General features: G+C 34.3%; 2 protein-coding genes across 2 annotated transcripts; both read right to left on the bottom strand.

The window, feature by feature from the left end:
- Positions 1-6,521: 6,521 nt before the first annotated feature.
- On the bottom strand, positions 6,522-7,884 carry LOC145579417 (fe(2+) transport protein 1-like). Its single transcript, XM_081636663.1, has 3 exons — positions 7,204-7,884; positions 6,953-7,102; positions 6,522-6,827 (listed from the first exon to the last, which is right to left on the bottom strand). Exons 1-3 carry the CDS (start codon positions 7,882-7,884, stop codon positions 6,522-6,524), a joined length of 1,137 nt encoding a protein of 378 aa, XP_081492789.1.
- A 1,604-nt stretch (positions 7,885-9,488) lies between these two features.
- Positions 9,489-20,870, bottom strand: LOC145579415 (uncharacterized). Its single transcript, XM_081636662.1, has 11 exons — positions 20,613-20,870; positions 19,381-19,671; positions 19,218-19,296; positions 19,040-19,134; positions 17,325-17,429; positions 17,162-17,241; positions 14,621-14,711; positions 13,307-13,414; positions 11,485-11,571; positions 9,995-10,063; positions 9,489-9,910 (listed from the first exon to the last, which is right to left on the bottom strand). Exons 2-11 carry the CDS (start codon positions 19,606-19,608, stop codon positions 9,779-9,781), a joined length of 1,074 nt encoding a protein of 357 aa, XP_081492788.1. The 5' UTR covers positions 19,609-19,671; positions 20,613-20,870; the 3' UTR covers positions 9,489-9,778.
- Positions 20,871-21,251: the final 381 nt, after the last annotated feature.

The following is a 21,251-nucleotide window of genomic DNA, read 5'->3' as shown; positions in this document are numbered from 1 at the left end:
CTGCCTTCACTTGGAGTTCGAAAAAACAACCAGTTGTGGCATTGTCAAGTTGCGAAGCGGAATATATTGCATCTTCATCTGCCGTCTGTGAAGGGTTATGGTTGAGGAATTTACTGAAAGAAATTGGACATGTTCAAGAAGGATCAACTGCGATCAATGTAGATAATGTGTCAGCAATAAAACTTGCAAAAAATCCAGTTCAACATGGGAGATCTAAACATATTGATACTCGATTTCATTTCCTACGTGATCAAGTCAAACAAGGAACAATTGAGCTCAAGTATTGTAATACTACCGAGCAAGTTGCAGATATTTTTACAAAGCCTCTATCACTTGATACATTCAAAAAATTGAGAGAAAGGCTTGGAATGATAGTTAAAGTTTGAGGGGGTGTGTTGAAACTCCAAACTTTAACTAGCTTTTATTAGAATGCTAATTTTAGAATGTGATAATTTAAGAGGTGGTTAACAATTAAAGTTAATTACATCCTCTGAATTATTAGCAAAGAATATGTTATAGATATATGTGTTTTTTGTTTCATTGTAATATGTAGAAGCATAAGAAAGAGAAATAGAAAAGGATAAAGCTTAAGAGAAAGAGCAGGGAGATAAAAGGAGTTTTATTTTCTAAAGATATATATATATATATATATATATATATATATATATATATATATATATATATATATATATATATATATATATATATATATATATATATATATATATATATATATTGAGAAGAAGTTCATTTTTGTTATCCGGGTTGTAACCCATATTTGTATCTCCTTCATATACTCTTATTGTTATTTGAGTTAGCAATTCGTAAATTGTGTAACTCCTACATTAATAACCCCAACATCCATTGAGTCATTGACCATCAGTCCATCACTACCAGTATTTGTAGTACATCCCTCATCCCTCTTCTTAAAAAGGTTCAAATTGTTTCTCTAAGCTAACTCCACTACCCACCAGGGCCACCACCTATTCATGTCCCTCTTTATCACCAATAGTCAGTTAACTATTCTCTCCGTCCTTTGGTGTCAAAACCAACCCGACTCAAAAAAATTCATCCATTTCGAATTATAACCGATTTGATTTGACGCAAGAAAGTCAGGACCCTAACCCAATCTGTAACCGATCCAAACTCAACTCGAATTTGAATTTGACTAGATCTAAAATTAACACGTCATTGATTTGACTTATCATAACTAAACTTGAAATTGATTTAATCCGTCTTGAACTCAACTTGAATCCGGTTTAACCCGTCTTGAACTTAAATTGAACTGATTTGACTTGACTTGAATTAAACCCGGCTCAAAATTGACTTAAAGATTATCCGATTTTACTCGATCTATTTTGATCCAAACTGAGATCACCCTGATCTGATTTTAACCCGACTCTATTTTAATCTGACATGATTTCAAACCAACCATATTATAAACCCAAACTATTATTGACATTTTTTTTTTTACTTAAACATAATTCTTTTGATCCATCTATACTCAAGTTTCTTTTATTGTATTATTTTATTCAAGTACATGTACTACTATATGTAATAATTAAGTTTTTTTTATAAAAGATAAGGAATATTGACCTAGTTTAAAAGTTAATTTATTTGAATATTGAATTTCGTGAACCGGACAATAAAAAATAGTCCAAACAATTACGAAAATGATATAGATTACTAAATAAGTCTTATTTATATTATCAGAACCTCACAAGTTAGGGTGAAAGAGATAATTGAATGGCTTATTTATTATTGATCGATAGGTAATGTATTTATACAAAACCTACGCACATCAGATAGGATATAATATTTTTAAAAGATATACTAACATAACCATAAACCTAAAGATATATTCTCTGACTAATATCTTTAACATAAATAAACCAAAATATATTATTCTATCTACGAAAAATATATCACACATATTTTCCGATATCTCATATCTCTAACACCCTCCCGCAATCGTAACAGCAGTAACACGAATGTTGCCATTGGAAATTCCACTTTGTTGAAGTCGATCGAGATACACTTCTCTGTTGATGTCGCTTTTAATTTTTTTTTTTTAATGATGAGAACGTTCAGCTTTTTGAAACCATCAATCATCAAACAAGCAGGAACATCGTTCTTTTCGAACCTACAAGAAAAACATTGCAACGAGAGCGTCTCTTTTTCTCAAACTCGTCATATTTCATTTGGTTTTTCCTAAGCAAAATTGAGCTCCAAACAAATATTGGTTTTTCAGAATAAACCACACTTAAAACATGTAAAACCCCTCCTGTCTCACGGCACAAGGGGAACCATATATAAAATTATAAACACTGTCTCACGGTACAAGGAGAACTAATATATCTTGTCTCATAACACCTCAGAGCCGAGTTTTATTTATTTATTTATTTTAATTTTTTTAAAAAAAATACTCATGTATGTCGTCCCCAATAATCATATTTGAGGATCCACTCCATGACACACACTAGCAACTTAATCTGACAAAAGCCACTCATGATATTAAATACATCAAATCATCAAACTTTTCACCCACAAACATGTTTTAACTAGCACAGTTAATATTTGGCTAAAAGTTTATCCCACCGGCGGATTTAATTTTTCAACCCATCGGTAGGTGAAAATTTTTTGTGAACACTCCCAAGAGAGATAATTGAATGGCTTATTTATTATTAATCGATAGATAGTGTATTTATACAAAATCTACGCACATAAAATAGAAAAAAAATATTCCTAAAATATATACTAACATAATAACTATAAACCTAAAGATATATTCTCTAACTAATATCTTTAACATAAATAAATTCAAATATATTATTTTCTTAATGATGATATATATATACGGAAAATGTATCACATATATTTTCCGATATTTCATATCTCTAACAGAACCGAAATGAACCCGTCCTAAATTTTATATCACCCATTAAAATCAATATAAAGAAGTAGATAAAGTTATTTTCTAGTCTACTGCATTTCTTGCCAAAAAAAAAAAGTGTTTTTACTCCCATCAAAACCATTTGCTTACTACGAGAAGATAGAACCAATGAACATGTTCCTTGAAAAGAGGCACATCACTAAAACCACCATCGGTTTTCCATTTTATACCGTACAAATCATGAAATTTGAGTTGTTTTTCACCGTCGATTATTGTTTTCCAACTAGTTAAAACTACCACATGACCCAAATTGGGGTTGACATTAAATGAATAATTCTTATATTCGGAATCAACAACTGTAAAATAATCAAATAAACTCAAGCAAAACCTTTACAATATCAACATGTACACCGAAACACAAAATAGCGCGTTTGACATCCTGAATCCAACACAGTGGCGAATCCAGCTTTTTTATAAATGGGTTTAATCAAAATGAACAAATTATATTAAATAATTTATAAACTAACAAATTACATGAAACAACATAATTCCTCCGTTAATTGTTAATTGCAACAAAGGAGGTGTGCACGAAACCCAAGACAAAACTTTTTAAACAAGATTAGTGAAAAATAAGGGCAATAATTAGGAAGGAGAGAGTAGATAATTAATCCAACAAGAAAATCCAAAATCCAATACCACCACCACCCATAAACACACCACCACCTTCTGAAACCTATGCCACCCAGAACCACTACCCATAAAATCCACACCACCCAGAATCACCACCATGAAACCCACGCCACCCAAAACCACCACCCATGAAACCCACGAACCCAGATCCTGACCCACGCCACCCAAAGAAACACCCAAACCTACGCCACCCAATGAACCACCAAGACCCACGCCACCTAATAAACCATCAGAACCATGCCACCATATGAACCATCAAGACCCACGTAAAACCACCAACTCAAAAACAAGGAAAACCCAAATCAAACCAAACCCAAATCAACGAAAAACCCAAATGACATAACCCCCACGAACCACCCACGAAAAGAAACAAGTCTTACCTATCTCCAGATTTGAAATCAAAAGGTCTTCTTCAATTCATGACAATAAGGTTGAAGGAGGAGAAAGAAAGATAATGGGAAGATCATGAAGGTGAAGAAATTCGATGATAAAGAGGAGAGGAAAGATAATGGCAAGAATTAATGAGAAATTTGATTATTTTGAAAGATTATATGAGTTTCATTACATTAGATTAGTTTTTAATTAATTTGGTTTCAAGAATGTAATTGAGGTTATGAAGTTTGAAATAAGGGTATTTTGGTTATTTTGATAGAAAAAAGTTACCAAAAAAGGAAAGAAGTTTTTTTGTTGCATTTAAAGCTTAGCATCCAAATATAGTAATTGTTGCAATTAACAATCAACGGTGGAAGTATTAACAATATCGGATTTTTCACCAAATGCCCCTGACTTATTTTTTTATTCACCATATACCCATGAAAATTTTCAAATTCACTATATACTCACGAGTTTTACAAAAATATCACCAAATTCCCTTAATGACTAACAGAACTAAGTTTCGTTAGTCATTAAGATTAATTATGCCACGTGGCAGCATAGAATTGGTTGTTTATTAAATTAGAGAATTAAATATAGAAGAAAGAAACTTAAAGAAATTTTTTTAAAAAGTAACCACAACTCAACCTCCCCCTATCTACTGCCAGCGGCCAGCTGCTTGCCGGCGATCGACCACCGCCTTCCCGTTATCGGCGCTAGTCCTTCCTCCGTCGGCAACCCCAACCTTATTGTCCCCACCATCCCCGAGAACTCTAAAACCACGTTCTTTCTCACTGCGAAACTGCCATTTCTCCTATTTCGGCAGCGACACCGACACTTACCATGCTCTACCCCCCGCCGTCGTTGTCGCGCGTCATCCCTCCGACTGTTGCCCTTTCCCCCTTCCCTTTAAACCACCTTCGAAACCCTAAAACCAAAATCTAGGATTTCAAAATTTGATTTTAGGGTTTCGAGATGGTGGTCAAGTGGGGGAAATTGGTTGGAGATGGTAGGGGGAGAGGCAAATTAGGTTCGCCGGGGCGAGGGAGGGGGTTTGGGCGCTGGCATGAGGGGAGAGAGGTGTTTTCGAGTGGAGGGAGAGGTTTTACGATGGGGGAAAGTGATTTGGGAATGAGAGAGGTTTAACGGCGTGGGATAAGAGGAGGGAAGGTGGTCGCCGGCGCCAAAGTGCGCGTTGGTCGGTAGTGGGGCTTCGGCGCCGGTGGGGTTGGGGGAAATGAGTTGGCGTGGAGGTAGTGGTGTGGTTGGGAGCTAGGGTGGCTGGGTTTGAGTTTATTTTTCTTTTTTATTAAATAAAAATAAAATAATAAAAACAAACCAATTAGAATACGTCACGTGGCATAATTACCCTTAATGACTAACGGAGTTAACTTTCGTTAGTCATTTGGATATTTGGTGACATTTTTATTAAATTGAGGAGCATATGGTGAATTTGAAAATTTTCTTGTGTATATGGTGAATAAAAAATGGAGTATTTGGTGAAAAATCCGTAACAATATTGCACATTGTTGATACATATAGTGCATTGATAGATTACTCATCATTTTTATATTATCTTACACATATTTTTAAAATTCAATATTAAATATATCATTATATTTTCATCTTTTTAATATCTGCAGTAGGAATTTAAAAATTATATGGGGTAAATTGACCCTATTACCTTAAACTTAATTTCACTCATGTTCCAACATATATTTTTTTGGCTAAAATGTGCGACACATAAAATTAAAAATTAAAAAGCTTACTCGTATTTTCGTGCTAGAATTAGACTTTGGAACACAATCTGCTCACTGAATAAGCTCAATTCAAAACAACTAAAACACCTTGTATAACCACTTTAAACTACTGTAATAAAATCAAATTATCATGTTATAACTCAAAACTCTCTTTACCAAATAAATTACTCGTAATACTAAACTTGCTAGTAACTACGTAGTACTTAATTACGGAGTACTTATCTACATCTGTATATAACTCTCCAATCCTTTAACGTGGAATAAAATCACATGTGTGTTCTTTCTTAAGTCATTTCTAGTTGTGCAAGTTTAGCTTGACAAACTATTGACTTCATTTGTACCATGAGAATTTCAAACAAATAATGTCATGTAAATTTAAAATTTGAGATACTCTCTCCGATTTGTATTTAAATGTTTTTCATGCTTTTACTCTTTTTATGAGATAATCACTGTTTTAATTAAGAAAATTTTTTAAACACTAAGGAAATAATTTAGTATCATGAAAAAAACATTATTGTATTAATAGAAGCATTGGATAACACATAATGATATCTCATATAAAAATCCAAATTAAATAGCAACAAAATTAAGAGGTTTAAACTAGTTTAGAGAATGATAACTTCAATACTACAACAATCAATTAAGCACAAATTACGCACTTCACACATTTTTTTTTTTTAAAAAAAAAAAAAAAAAAAAAGAAAAGCAATAGTAGCCAAAAGGAAAACTTTAGGAAATCTTCCTCACGAGGGAAACTCATATGCATTAACGAGCTTCGAACATAAGTATTTCATTGCATGTCGTTATTACGCCCATTTTGCCATGAGGGACATAATTCCCATGCCTAGGAAGGCAGCAAAATAGCAAACAAATTGAAGTTTGATATTTCCTTGAAGTTTAGGTCCCATAAAATCAGTTGCTAACAAGTCCACCAAAGCCATGTAAATTAGTAGCCCTGAAGAAATAGCATTCAATACTCCAACAACAATTAGGGCAGCCGGGCTATTCTCATTATAAAAACTTAGCATGCCAATCCCAAGAGCTATCCCAAATGGTGTTGTTGCTGAAAAGAATGCTACCATTGTTGCTTTCATCTTCATTCCATACTCGGCCTTAAAAAAAATCATATATACATCATCATCAATATTAGTTTTCCAATAGTCGAGTTAATTTTGGGCCGGATTTATAATATCACAAATGAAATCTACACAATTTATTTATAATTCGATAAGAGTACCTGTAAGATGCAACCACCAAGACCCATGCCCTCAAATAGTTGATGGAAGCACATGGCCGCGACAAGTGGTCTTATTGTGCACGGGTTGTTAGAAACACCCATTGCCACTCCTATAACCACTGAGTGCACTACTATTCCCAACTCTAATACCTACATAAACAACAAATCAATAACACTATAAACTATTGATTGTACTGCAAATTAAACCTGTTTAGTAGATGGTAATAAATAAACTATTTAGTAGTACGTACCTGAGCAATAATGCGATACCTTAGGAGTTGAGATTGCTTCTCCTCAGATTCCACGCTTTGTTTTTTATTGCTACTAATGTCATGATTATCAACCATTTCCATGTCACCTTCTCTAGGACTTTGCATGTGATGTATAGCACCAACACCACCACCACCACCACCACCGTTGTCGGTTCCATGGTTACCACAATGCGCGTGCATTCTCTTCAACCCTTTCTTCTTAAAGTACGCGGTTGCAACCGTGTCCATCATCATGGTCAAGACCGTCGTAACCATAGCTATAAAAGTAGAAAAAGGGTAAATTCTCCAAGGGTTTTCAGGCAAACATGGTGAAGTTAAATTATTCCAAGAATCCGGGAGTACGTGCATGAAACCCGTGGACAAAATTACCCCTGCTGCTAAGATTTTTACTATAACAGCCGCGTTACGATCGGGGTGTAACGCAGGAAAAGCAGTTGAAAATAAGGGTAACCCTATTCCTATCATACTAGCTACTAATATGGTAAAAATTCCTATGACTTTTAACTTCAAGGATTTTTCCTTGTCATAACACCCACCACTAGCGGCCACCTCGCACTCGGAGGTGTCCTGCCCTCGAGCCGAGGAGGCTTGGAGGAGGATCATGAGGAGAACGACCGAGATCGAGAGTGTTTGGAGTACCTTCATTCTCTTGTTTGACATTACCCTAGCCATTTTTTTTATGCTTGGTTTTTTTTTTTTTTTTTTTTTTTTGGTGCTTGTTTTTTTTTTTCTTAGCTTTTGAATGTACTAGTGATTTAAGTAAATGAGTTAACTGTTGATGATGATTTGTGGTTAAGATCTTCAAGTATTTATAGTAGTCTAAAGTTAATGTAATTAAGTGTTGTTTATTTGTAATTAATAGCTAATTAATTTAGAATAATTAATAAAAATAAAAATGGTATAGTATGAGCTTGTGCATGGCACGTGTGGGGAGTAGTCGAAAGTGAATTATCCGTGCGCAAAGTACACGCCCGTACGTACTAACAGAATATAAGTTAGCAAGCATCATGCCTCTTATTATTGGATGTTTTAATTTCATCATAATTAATAAGCTTTTGTCAACGGTTACATCTTTGGATAATAAAAGGATGACAAATGTAAAAGTCAATGACTTGTTAACTACTATTTTTGCATTATTAGATAAGTTGCTATCAAGTATCAACTTCAATTTGTTTAAGTAGGATTAATTTTGTCCATATATCTCTTTTTAATAAGCTCATTACTTTTTGAAATAACCACTCTCATTCTTTCTGTGCTATATTAATTAAGGCTCAGTTCGAAAAAACTAAGGTATAACTGAATAGAGTTGAACTTATGCTTTTAATTAAGGGTAATGCTATATGCAGTCCTTATTAAGTTGGGAATTTATCGACAATTCACGAGTAAATCGGTGTAATAAATGTTTATTTATTGTCAATTCTTTCCATTTTTAGCTCCTTATATACAGCTCTTAGAATTGCATATATCTTTTTCCTTTAATTAATAACAAATTGAACTAAGGTAAGTTAGGTGAGCTTTAATAATAATCATTATTAGAAGTTTAGTATTAGAAGTTTAAAACTAGCAAGCGTGAAAATAGTACTACTAATTATTCCGTATAAATGTACACAAGTTGCATTGTCATAAGATAAGTTATATTTCGTATGAAAATTTTTACTTAGTAATATTATACTAATCAATATAGTTCTTGTTTTTTTTTTTTTTTTTTGATAGTTATACTAATCAATATAGTCATATTTAGACAATAGAATAGATTTCGAGCTTTCAAATACGAGGTATTTCTACATTTTTTTTTTTCATTGCATAATGATTATTACAAATTTCTTATTTGGTATGTTTTGTTATTTTTTGCAAAGTATCCTAACTACCCTGCCTTGTTCATACAAGTATGTATTAGTGTATTACTTACTGAACACGGAGTACGATTTACGAAGTATGTAAATATCAGAATATGTGATAATTACAAAATTACCTCACCTTTTCTTTTCTCTTACTACGTATTTGTTTTTATCACATGCATCATGCATGGGCACATTTAACATCCCATGTTTTATACTTTTTTCTTAAATCTTATCCTTGCTAAATGGTGCGATTAAAAAAATAGAGAATGTGAAATTTAAAGTTAACCCAAAAAAAAAAAAACGAAAACAAAAAATAAGCCTTTGGCCTTTTTGCATCGTAACCTTAGTGAGTGGCTGAGTACTTCAAAATTAAATTGATTGATTTTGAGAAAGATGATTAATAGAAACAAGGTACAAAACGTCAAAACTGAATACTGGGTAACATCCCATTTATTATTTGATTAATACAAATCTAATCTAGAAAAAAAATGCAGATATTCAATGATTGTGGTAAGCCAACAATTACACATACAAAACAAAATGCTCTTTTTTTTTTTTTTCTTAGGGGAAAGGGGGGTTATGCTATAAAACAATGGGTACATCTCAACTACATGAAAAGAACCTTCAATTACACAAGAGCAACACAAAACCAAGGATATAAATAGAAAGAAATCGGGAGTATGAGACAATCAGAACTTTCAGAAATGCCATCCCTAGTCGAGCTGTTGCTTACTTTTAGTCCTTTTCATCTTTGCCTTAAACCGCGATTTCACAAGTAAAGTTTTCACCGTATTTACGAAATTACCAATAGCCATCAAAACCAAGAGAAATCCACAAAATACAACCTGCCAAAGGTACAAGTACAAAGATGCTTAATATAATCTTATTATCCCTTCCTGGAGAACACACAGACACAGAAGGTAGCTCACCTGCCATTCAGATACAAATCCAACAAATGCTGTTTGAAGCAACAATGAACCAACATATGCCTGGAAACCCTGAAATTTTTGGCAGATTACATAAATTCAAGAGACAGTCTTCTTCGTCAAAAAAAAGATATAGTCTTCAACCAAGGCTGATCTTTGTCAAGAATCTTAGGATACAACTCATCCTTTCATTCACAAGCATGCATCAACATTACTCATGTCAATCTCACTATTAGAGAGAAAAATAAAAATATAAATTCATTGCCTTCTATTACAATTTTTAATCCAGCAGTAGCTCAGTATCTTAATATTCAGAAGGGGCTAGATTGAAGAAGGGAAGGGAAATATCTCTTCAAAATAGAAACAAACTTTCATATTTCTTCCAAATTCAGCCCGATAATGCAGCCAATAAAGCAAACTATATATCCTTCGCACTATAAAAAATCCCAAATATAGATAATTTTTCCCACACTCAAAAACTGCGTTATAAACATGGCACCAGTAATTCAAGGGTTAAAAAGTAGCTGTATGGACAAAAAATCACAACTTTAGTAAAATTTTAGGATCCTCGCAACTGAAAATAACTCCCACTTCCCCAACAACAAGATGACAGGCAAAACCAGCACCAAGGAATGACACCCATCGATTTAATCACACTTTCACAAGACAGATACCAGCCATTGACATTGAGAGATCAATATCCTACAGCGGACTCCTTATCAACTATAATACCAATGTATCATTATTTAAATTCTTGGTTTTTATTTTGTTATTTTTAGAAGGATTTTTTCTCTGAATGCTATGGCTGATAAAGGAGGAGAAAGCATGATTGCCATGCTGTTCTCTATCCGGATTTAGGGTGGAGTTGGAGTTTTTGGCAATAGAATGTTGGCGCCTTGGAGGTAGTAGAGAGAGTGGAAACTAAAATATAATTCATTAGTTTGGTAATCTGAGACCCCACTTATGGGATTAAGGCTTTGATTGATGATGAGTTTGGTAATCTGAGAAAATAATTTCCCAAAGCTAAATATGGAGTTATGGACTAGTGGATTCCAACGAAACAATTCATTTGGAGCAATTGTTCTGGTATCTTCCCCTCCATAGCTATGGAGTTATGGAGTAATGGATTCCTACGAAACAATTCATTGAAGCAATTGTTCTGGTATCTTCCCCTCCATCGCTATCCTTCATGATCCCCTGTCCCCCCCCCCCCCCCCCCCACACACACACACAAAAAAAAAGTCTTCCCTACTTAATCACCCAATATTAGCGAAGTAAAAGCCTAAGCATGTCACCGTGTTCAGAAAACTAAGCACTGTAACACCAAATGAGATTTGAAGCTTTTATTTTCTAATCTTTATCCTTTTAATTTTTTTACATTCAGGCAGTTTTTAATCTTTATCCCTGGTAGTTGATACAAGTCATACAACATGCAGCAATTTACAAATATAATTATAAAAAAAATCTCCCAAAAACAGTAACATTCCAATTACCTGCAAAATAAAAAGTATAGGGCAAAGCAACCAAAGCTGGCCATGCTCTCCTGCCGTTTCTCCCCACACAATATCCATTCTCTTTGCCTGAAATATGTCAGAAGGTAACAGTGTAAGACTACTACACCATAACCCATAAAGCGTAAGGTAATATGCTTTATCCCTAGTAGTTGATACAAGTCATAAGAGAGAGAGAGAGAGAGAGAGGGTGTCTCTTATTTCTCTTTCTTTATTCCCCTCTTTCTACACATTTGAGGGAAAGATTTACATCTACATCAGGCACTTGTAATTAGGAGAAGTGGGGATTATGCACCAAACAAACAGTGTTTGGGGGAAAGGCATGACAGAAGAATGAATGGAGAACATTTGCTGAAGATCCACTATGGGAATGGGAACATCAACAGAGGTGACAGCTAAAACAAGTCCCCCAAGCCTAACAATGGGATACTAAAAGATTGCTAGACACAGGCCCCCAAAATCTAGTAAACATTATAGCAGTCCACCACTCCACTTGTAGAAATCCCATAGGAATTTCAGTTATATTATTTTCTTAAGACATCATTGATATATCCCATTGTTACTAGTGAAATTCATAATTTAGTCTCAGATTATTGACACATCACAACTCACAAAACTACTCATTGCTGCATAAAATGATAACCAATTAACCATATTAGGCGTTGAGGAATGCTCAAGTGTAAACTTAATAATTATCCCGTACTTAAATGGTTGAAGTACAATATGCAACGATTCAGCCTAAACCCGATATCCACTTCACTTATGCTAGAAGGCCCAAGAATTAGCCAGAAGAATGCTGTGTTGGAAGGTTGTTAGAATCAGTTTTGGGGAAGAGGGTAAAATAGTAATCTATAGAAAAGTTTGTTATGAGTTTGTTATTTTGGCTGCCATGCTTTAGCTGTATTTAAGTTTGTTTTATGGCTTAATTTTGGGGTATTAATAGGTGATTGGGTTAGGGGGAATGCATCAAGAAATTAATTAAGAAGTTTGTTTTGGGAGAGCTCCTTCCTCTCGAAAGAGGCTTGTATTGTTGAACACTCTGTTTAATAATACTACTATCATTCCCTTGGCTGCCATTGTTTCTATCTCTTCTAGCTTGCTAACTTGCTGTTTTCATACTAATCTCTAGCACAATATAAGTCAGGTTATTCCAATTCATCAATTCAAGCTGTAAACCTATGACAGCCATGACGCAGAACATAAGAGCTATGAGATGTCCCTCCCATTAACCCTAAACCATTATTATGATCAATTGACCATGGACCACAAGCCCCTTTTATTTTTATTTTTTTATTTTATTATTTTTTTATGACTACACTCAGAAGATATATAGATTATGTGATCACCAAATCAGTCTAATATGTGAACAGTGATGAAGCCTCTGAACTACGTGAATAACATTACATCAGAAGCATAGTATGAGCCTTACTGGGAGCTCTATGGTGTATGCTAAGATTGGCTCTTTAGTTGCAATGATTTCATTACACCAATTGTCATTTATCACACTTCTCGTCAATCTTTACTACAGTGGCACGTTAGCTGGAACATCTTTGAAACAAACACCTTATGTAATTGCAATTAAAGTAGGATGATTGAGGCTGCACACACCTAATTCATGCAGCCTGTTCCTAGGTATCCATGGAGCCTAGACACAATATAAAATGCAGCCAATAAAGTCTTAATGGAATGGGTGTCCAAGCTTCATGCCACTAACAAACTCCTGAACATCCAACTCCACATATCCAAGCAAATTCAGGGAATACTATCAATAAAAAAAATTTAAAAATAAAAAAAAGACACATACCTTTCCAAGTGCAATACGAGTGTACAGCCTCTGCCGTTGATATCGGTTTTGCAATAACATTGCAACTCCTTGCATCATGGCCCATTGTAGAAAAAGTTTTACCCCTCTCTGGATGACATTGACCATGAGTTAGAAAACAAACAAGAAATAATCAAGATAAAAGCTATAGGTTCGCAATAGCGACCAAGCCCCTCAACACACATATCTATACTCCACTTTCTGCGAGTGAGAATAGGACATCATCAATAAGGATGCGATACAGCTAATATAGTCCCCTTTAAATTATACAGCTCCAAATGTAATATAAAAAGACACATAACAGTTCCAGGGAAAACAAACAGATTTAATTCATACATGTCCTTGCAATGCAATGCATTGTTCTTAGGGAAAAAGTACCAAAGGGGGAGTCCCCTGTCCCTCTAAGGTCCAACAAGTTCAGAAAACTAATAGCAGATTCTATACAAACTTATGTATGTAAACATACAACATCCCATGCAGAAGTCAATGATATTAATAGTTCATCGACTCACGGCCTGCTCATAAGTTTGCCATAAAGATGCACTTGTGTTAGGTGAAGCTAACATCACTCTATCAGGACACCTAATAGTTTGAAACTATGTATCACAGAAATGGAAAAGAATTTTCTTTTTGTAAAAAAACCTGAAAAATGTAAATACTACATCAAAGATAGAGTTTTAAAATTGTTAGTTCAAATTACACTATCAACATGATAGAAAAATACATTATTCGACACTCAACTCTCTCCCACTGGTCTGCAGTTTTTGGGAAGCTCTATAATACTGTTAAATATAAAAAAATAAAAAGTTTGAGAAACTTGTTAAAAATCAAGTAGTTAAATATACAGCAACAAATACACCACAGCAGGATCTCAAGTTGCAATATCAAATATACCATATACATGAATCAGAATCAAGCTGTCACATTAGGCTTATCAAATAGACCATGGAGGAAACATGTAGTCTTGTAGGTGTAAAGCATGTAAAAATGAGAAATTCAAGTTCCAAGTTACAAAAACAAATATCTCCAATCAAATTCTTGAGTACTCAAGTTGAGATTCTCAATTGCATTCTTTTCTCTAATTTTTTGTTTCCTTCAAAAGCATTGCTTCTGATAGACCTTAACAGTGAAGAACGTTAGAATATGCAGTTGAATATCCACTGATGTAGCAGATCAAATCATTCTGTTACAGATGAGATGTGAATTTCATCACTTAAGCATCTGTTAAAGAATGGAATAACATGGTCCATCAAAAAAAGTATATATAAAACCATGAAGAACCCTAAGAAGACTGACCTGCTTCTGTGCACAATCAGGTTGGCCTTTAATTTCCCATGTAAGGCTCACAAGGGCCATCACCATTGCACAGTAATGATGATATATCCACCTGAAAAATTAAAACAAGGTTACTAGAGTCATCTTTTACCATTGCACAGTAATGATGATATATCCACCTGAAAAATCCATTTACCTAATAATGAACTTTGAAAAGCCAATGGAACACAAAGAGAAGGCCCCTTTCCTTTGGATTCTTGGAGGGGGGAAATGGAATATTAAAGGACAATGCAAATATAAATAACGGAAAAATGCTACCAGTGAACAGAGAATCACCGTAAAAAATTATAAAATTTGTGATTTTACTGCTGATATGAGCCAAAGACTCCCTTGTACATATAAATCAAAGTATTAATTGATTTTCAGAGCACAGCGAGCTCCCTAGCAAATCCTTTACGTAATTTCTTTCAAGTCATAGATTGCTGAGCAGTTTAGTGTACTTGGTTAGGATATAGAAGAATTAATCAAGAAAATGATTTAAGTAGCTCCATCAGATCTTATACTCGCATTTTGGCTTTGGTGCTTCGATATTATTCAAGGGTTGTTCAATTTAAAGTGTTTCCCAGATCTTCCCAGAGTTATTGGAAAGAGAGATTTAGATAATTATATATATTTGTAAAAAAAGGTTTATAACAACTTGCAAGATTAAAATGTTAAATGCCTAGGTCGCATCAGAAAGTTGGCCAATTAGAAATTAGTTCAGTTACATTTAAGTATTTAACCTCTCTTTAAAATGGTCTTCAGGCCTTGTAATTTTGCTGAATGAATCTCAGATACTGATGGCATATACTGTGCAAATCTTGCCTCTTGTTCTCATCATTGGTCTAATAACACCCTATGTATTAATTGTGGGGGGGGGGGGGGGGGGGGGGGGGGGTGGGGGGGGTGGGGGGTAAGATCAGGGAAAGCCACCAGTCCACATATAACAAACAAGACAGATTTAGGGTCTAAAATCTATCTACATTATTTGGATAGTTGGATGTAAGATATACAAAACAACTAATCCATGATTTACTGCCAATGAATAATCTTTAAAAGGGCAATGCAGCAGCTAATAACTACAAAGGGCCAACCAATAACATCAGATGCTTGGATCTCACACTGCCTAAAAAACTTCCATTTTAACTAGACTCTTAAAAGACCAAAAGATAAGGATTGATTATTTATCCTCATAGAGATATTAGATATTCAAAGTAAGATACAACGCTGATCACACCCACCTAGTTGATACACAGTTCAAAATAAGCAAAATCAATTCCCAGTCATCAATAACCCGCATACAACAATGTGTCAATAATGGCTTTCTGGTAAATAAACCTATAGACCTACTAAATTCCCTGCTCTTCCCTTTCTCACTCTCTCACCCTCACCTTCTAAAGTTCTATCCTCACCAATTTCTATTTCTCCAAGTGATTCAATTGCAATTTTAAGAACTACTAGTGTCACTTTTCACTACATATATCACTTTCAATAATTATCAAGAATACACTCGCTGCAGCCCATAGGTGGCTTGCGTCCATAGACTTGCAATTCCCAACAACAGAAACCAATCCATCACTGGTATATCAGTATACAGTCGACATTGATTGCCGCCAATTTTTTGGGGAAAGAAACCTTTAGTATGCGCAATAGCCAAATATCACAATTTGATAATTGAATAGATAGGTTTGTAGGCTTTCGCTAAGATTTTAGTTTAAGTAAGTTGTTTGATTTCTTGGAATCTATCACTACATTAAAACTGCAGTGATATATATATATATATCCCTTCTTTTTCACAAGTAATTGTCGATAGTCATTTCTTTTAGAGCAGTCACAAAAAGGAATCAAGCTGAAATTTTGATCATTGAAATAAAGAATAAGCAACATGAACTTATGTTATAAAGATATATCACATCTATCAAGGTGACAAACATTCCTTATAGCCGAGGAAAAGAAATTGTAAAGAACAAAGAATATATGACCAAGAGACAAATCATAAAACATAACATAGCATTTCAATACATCTATTGTCACTGGGCTTCCCTCAAATAGCTAAAATGGGAGCTGATTATATCAATCTTAGGTGCATAAAGGTTTCCAGTAAAGCTCTCTCTGAGAAAAAGCGGAAGAGGGAGCCAAAAAAAAGAGAGAAAATGTAAAAAGCTTAACTAGCACTATTTCTAAGGTACAATCTAAGCCAATGATCAAATTTAACCTCATCCCATTAGGAAGTTTTGACTATAAGAGCACCATGAACTGATACGAATAAATCCATTAAAGCAGCATCCAACTCAAGCAAGACAAGCTCATTAGAGATTTAGAGAGCTAAAAGGAACAGAAACAGAAACTTTGAGGAAAATGACTAACTAAAAGCTCAAAAACTCAAATTTCTATACTATACAAAACAAGCAAGCCAGCAATACACAATCAACTCATGCACAATTAAAAAGAGTTAACTTGAACTGGAAGGCCCCAGCAAAGAAAAATAAATCAGCAAGACTTGAAAGAAGAAAAGGCAATTACCATGGACGAATATCACTCCCGTTCACTCTCAAGATATTCTCTCTCAAAGCCAAGCCTGTGTAAAGGAATAAAAGCCAGGCCTGACAAAGTACAAAAAGAGCATAAATAAATTAAGCAAACGATGAAATAAAACTGACGCTAAGTAGCTGAATGTAGCCTGTACCTGATAGAGTTGAACTGGAAAAGCAGGCATGCAGCCATCCCACATCCAAGATCTAAGAATCAGTAGTATAGATGGAAAAAGAAGAAACAAGTCGGCAGTTCTATCCTGCTCAAACAAAGTGTACAATAATTATTGAACTATACCCCAAAAGATCTTTAAATAGTTATAAAAAAAAAAATTAAAAAAAATTAAAAAAAAAAATAAAAAGGAATGTTTGAGAAGACAAAAGGAAAATAAATGGATGCACTTAACACATAAATATAGCTATCCATTAGCAGAATGGGATTCATAGACGCAACACATTATACAACATAATACGGAGTACTTTTTATTGCAACACAACACACAAAAGTAAATCTCTCACTTGAGGCCTTTTGACTATTTATTACTCATGCAATTGTAAAAACCAGATTATGCACATGTGAGGTCCACAACCCTGACCAAGGTAGGAACATCTTCGTAAACTTGGGGTAATACTATGTTAGTACAGATTTGTATAATTACTTTATTATGAAAACTTCCCTTAGACCACCACTATTGTATGTTTATTGGTCCTTAGCTATCCATTTCAAACAAAAATATAATTTAAGATTTTGCAACACTGAGACAATCTCATCATCATTCACTAGTTTCACTGCCACCAACCATAAAGTAGGATATGTCTCTTCCCACCAAGTTGTATATAGCCCCACTTAGCACAATCATGTACATAGAAATAACAATACAGAAATGGATTTTTTTAAAAAATAAATAAATAAAATGCATAGATATATAGCCATAGAAAAATTAACAATTTTAAAACATAAAAAGGAACAAAACTATGAAATTTCTTTTTGGATAAACATAAGCTCAATTTGGATCCAGTCCAGTTCCACAGTATTAAAAAAAAAAATTAAAAATTAAAAATAAATAAATAAATAAATAAAGCATCAAAATCAAACACAGATGTAATAGTTGTCTTCTTTTTCTTAGAAAGGAAGAAAAAGTGATACAACATCAAATGTAAATGTAAACCGTCAGCTTGTAAATATAAATTGCTAAAACAAGAGAATACATTAGCAGCTTATTGTCTAGTTAACAAACTATGAGTGGCAATTTAGGGTGATCATCAAAGCTAAAGAAGTTCAAATGATGTGATGCAAATGACATTAGACATCTAGAGACCAAAAGTTGTCAATCCAATTTCTCTATCTCTTCCATCTTTCTTTGCACCCCTCACCAACCATGTAAGCAAACCCTCCTTGCAAGTAGCAAGAACTAACTTAAAATCCATTTCAAAACCATTTTTTATTTTAGCAGACACACGTCGCCAACAAAATGAAGTAAACGGCCAAATCACATTCAAAGATTATTATTCAAGCAAGTACAGCTAAAAATAAGTAAAAAGAGGTTATCACAGGTAGAGCAACCACTACATAAGAATAAAAATACAGAGTACAAAATTTTGGTACTCCAGTGAAATACAAAACACTCACAACCTTCCTCCCCTCTGGGCTAATTTTCCTTCTTTTTTTATAATTCAAATTAGATTGTTCATTGTTTCATGCACCTTTTTCAGCCTTTTAATAGGTAACAAATTTAGCTCTGGGTATTCAAAACAACATTTTAAACTTTTGATACACAATGCTCTGTGTGTGTGTGTGTGTGTGTGTGTGTGTGTGTGTGTGTGTGTGTGTGAGTGCGTGCGTGCGTGCGTGTGTGTGTAGAGAACTTACTTTGTAACAATTGTACTCCTCTTTGACTTTCAACTGGACATCCTTCCTGATAGCTCGCACATTAATAGGACCAAGAAACCTCTTTAAAAACCAACCTATCAACAGGAAAACCTCATAATTATTCACCACAATAAGCAAAGAATATAGAATCAAAGTGAGAGAACAAAATGACACACACTCTCTACTTTGCCAGGAAGGAAAGATGAAGCATCTCCATCAACCAGGATACAGTTTGCTCTATTCAATTCATCCTCAAGCTGCACCAAAGAAAATTTATTAATTACATCAACAAACAACAAAAATACCAAATCAATTCAACTCTAAAGATATTGATGTATAACCTTCTCAACTAGCCTGGGATCCATGCTATTTGTGAGAGAACTGATGGAGGAACGAAGCTTCACAATGGACTCATCGAGTGAACGAGCACGTTGTCGAAGTTCTTTCTCTTCCCTCGATGACGTCGAAATGAATGATGCTGCCGCTTCTTGCAATTCCTTTGCTTGCTCCACCACTCTCCCCACTTCCTCTTCAATTGTTGTCTCTGATTGCTTTGTTTGATCCCCCATGTGAGCGATCACTAGCAAAAATTGTTTAAGTTCCGTCTATACTCAAGTGCCCTCTGATTCGAGCTGGGAAAAGAAAAAAAATTCAGAAAGAAAAATAAGAATAAAGGAAGGGAATAAAGCATGATTGTCCAGGTTGTTCACTTGAAAAACAGAAAGAAAATTGAGTTATCTTGTTCCATTTGTGACAGCTATGTTGAAGGAACGGGGAAATCAATTTCCACCCATAGCGACATTATGCCTAATTGCGTAATACTCCTAAACTACATAGACATTAAGCCCATGATCTACCAAATTTTAACAAAACCACCCATACATCAACATGTAAGCAATAAGCATAATGTCTTAAAATTCAATGCACACTCCGGCAAGATTTTCACTTAGCAAGGCAGTTTACAATCTTCGATTTCCAATTAGCAACATAAGGACAAGGCTTCTTTGCTAAATCCGTCTATTACTCATATAATATACATTGATAAGCCCCTTAGTAAGGCCACAAGAGCGGGTGATGAGAATCGCTCCCAAGATCCCTGAAACCGGGAGGAAAGCTCTAACCAACTGAGATACTCGTTCATAAAATAATCAATCCTTTAAAACTTTACACTCGAATTCATTCTCATTACCGACATTTACGACCCGCAACCAAACATTCATTTTTACCATTTGCCAAAAGGCAGTGGTTTTCTATATTTCTCAAAAGGTAGAAAAAAAAAAGTAGGAAAAAAAATGAAGTTCATTATTTTCTCTAGTGATTATCATTCATTTCTTTATTTTCAATTAACATAAAATAGTACGAAGAACATTATACTACATAATGTGATAAAACAACATAAATCACAAAATTAACAGTAATTAATTACTCAAAATTAATAAAGAACTCCAACTAATTGACCATATAATAAACATTAATTTCAAAAATCAACAACCTAAAACCAAAAAATCAATAAAATGCCTAATCTAATCATAAATAAATAAATAAAAAATAACATAGATGAAAAGTTAATTACCTTTGATAAGAATTAGGAAGAATAATAATAATTAGAATAAGAAAAATCTAGTAACTTGCGCTGCAACCGTCCACCGGAAAAACAGGTGGTCGGATATCGCAAACTCGCCGGAATTTCGTCGGAAAAAGGCGAACTCCGGCGTGATGAAATCGAGGAGTAGTGGAGGTGAGAAGACGAATGACGAGGAGGAGAGAGAAAGTGAAAAGAGAAGTCTAGAATGTTTTGTGTTTGAGTAAGTTGGGCCTTGGTTGAGTTAATTCAGGGACATGACATTTGGACTTCTTGATTTCACATAATTCATCTGTCAAAACTACTTCTTATTATATATTTATTTATATCTTCAATTTTGGGTATTGTGGTCTCAAAATCTTGGTCACCCATTCAACATATTTAAGCCTCATTATTTCTGCCCGTTTCTAAATGCTCGTAGGTACTTGGAACATTTGTGTCTTTCATTATTTTTGTGATTGCAACGGTTGATTTTTTGGAATGGGATGGCTATTATTTCATTGTCTCGGCTAATTATGGAGTACATTATTGGTGTATTGATTAGTTCGTTTCAGATCATTTACTGTTCACAGGTCTTCTTATACATACGGTGTGCGCAATTAGATCTGACAAAACTGACTTTGCATCTCA

Source organism: Chenopodium album, chromosome 14, assembly GCF_948465745.1.
Source record: "Chenopodium album chromosome 14, dcCheAlbu1.1, whole genome shotgun sequence".
Taxonomy (NCBI): Eukaryota; Viridiplantae; Streptophyta; class Magnoliopsida; order Caryophyllales; family Amaranthaceae; genus Chenopodium; species Chenopodium album.
This window is presented reverse-complemented; position numbering and strand designations above follow the sequence as displayed.

Excerpts from the sequence above, each read along its gene's own strand:
- LOC145579415 (XM_081636662.1), bottom strand. The coding sequence starts at position 19,608 with ATGGGGGATCAAACAAAGCAATCAGAGACAACAATTGAAGAGGAAGTG. Across the intron at positions 17,430-19,039 it reads AGGAGTACAATTGTTACAAA|GATAGAACTGCCGACTTGTT; the intron begins GTAAGTTCTCTA and ends TTGTTTGAGCAG. Across the intron at positions 17,242-17,324 it reads TTCCAGTTCAACTCTATCAG|GCCTGGCTTTTATTCCTTTA; the intron begins GTACAGGCTACA and ends GTACTTTGTCAG.
- LOC145579417 (XM_081636663.1), bottom strand. The coding sequence starts at position 7,884 with ATGTCAAACAAGAGAATGAAGGTACTCCAAACACTCTCGATCTCGGTC. Across the intron at positions 7,103-7,203 it reads GGTATCGCATTATTGCTCAG|GTATTAGAGTTGGGAATAGT; the intron begins GTACGTACTACT and ends TTGTTTATGTAG. Across the intron at positions 6,828-6,952 it reads TTGGTGGTTGCATCTTACAG|GCCGAGTATGGAATGAAGAT; the intron begins GTACTCTTATCG and ends ATTTTTTTTAAG.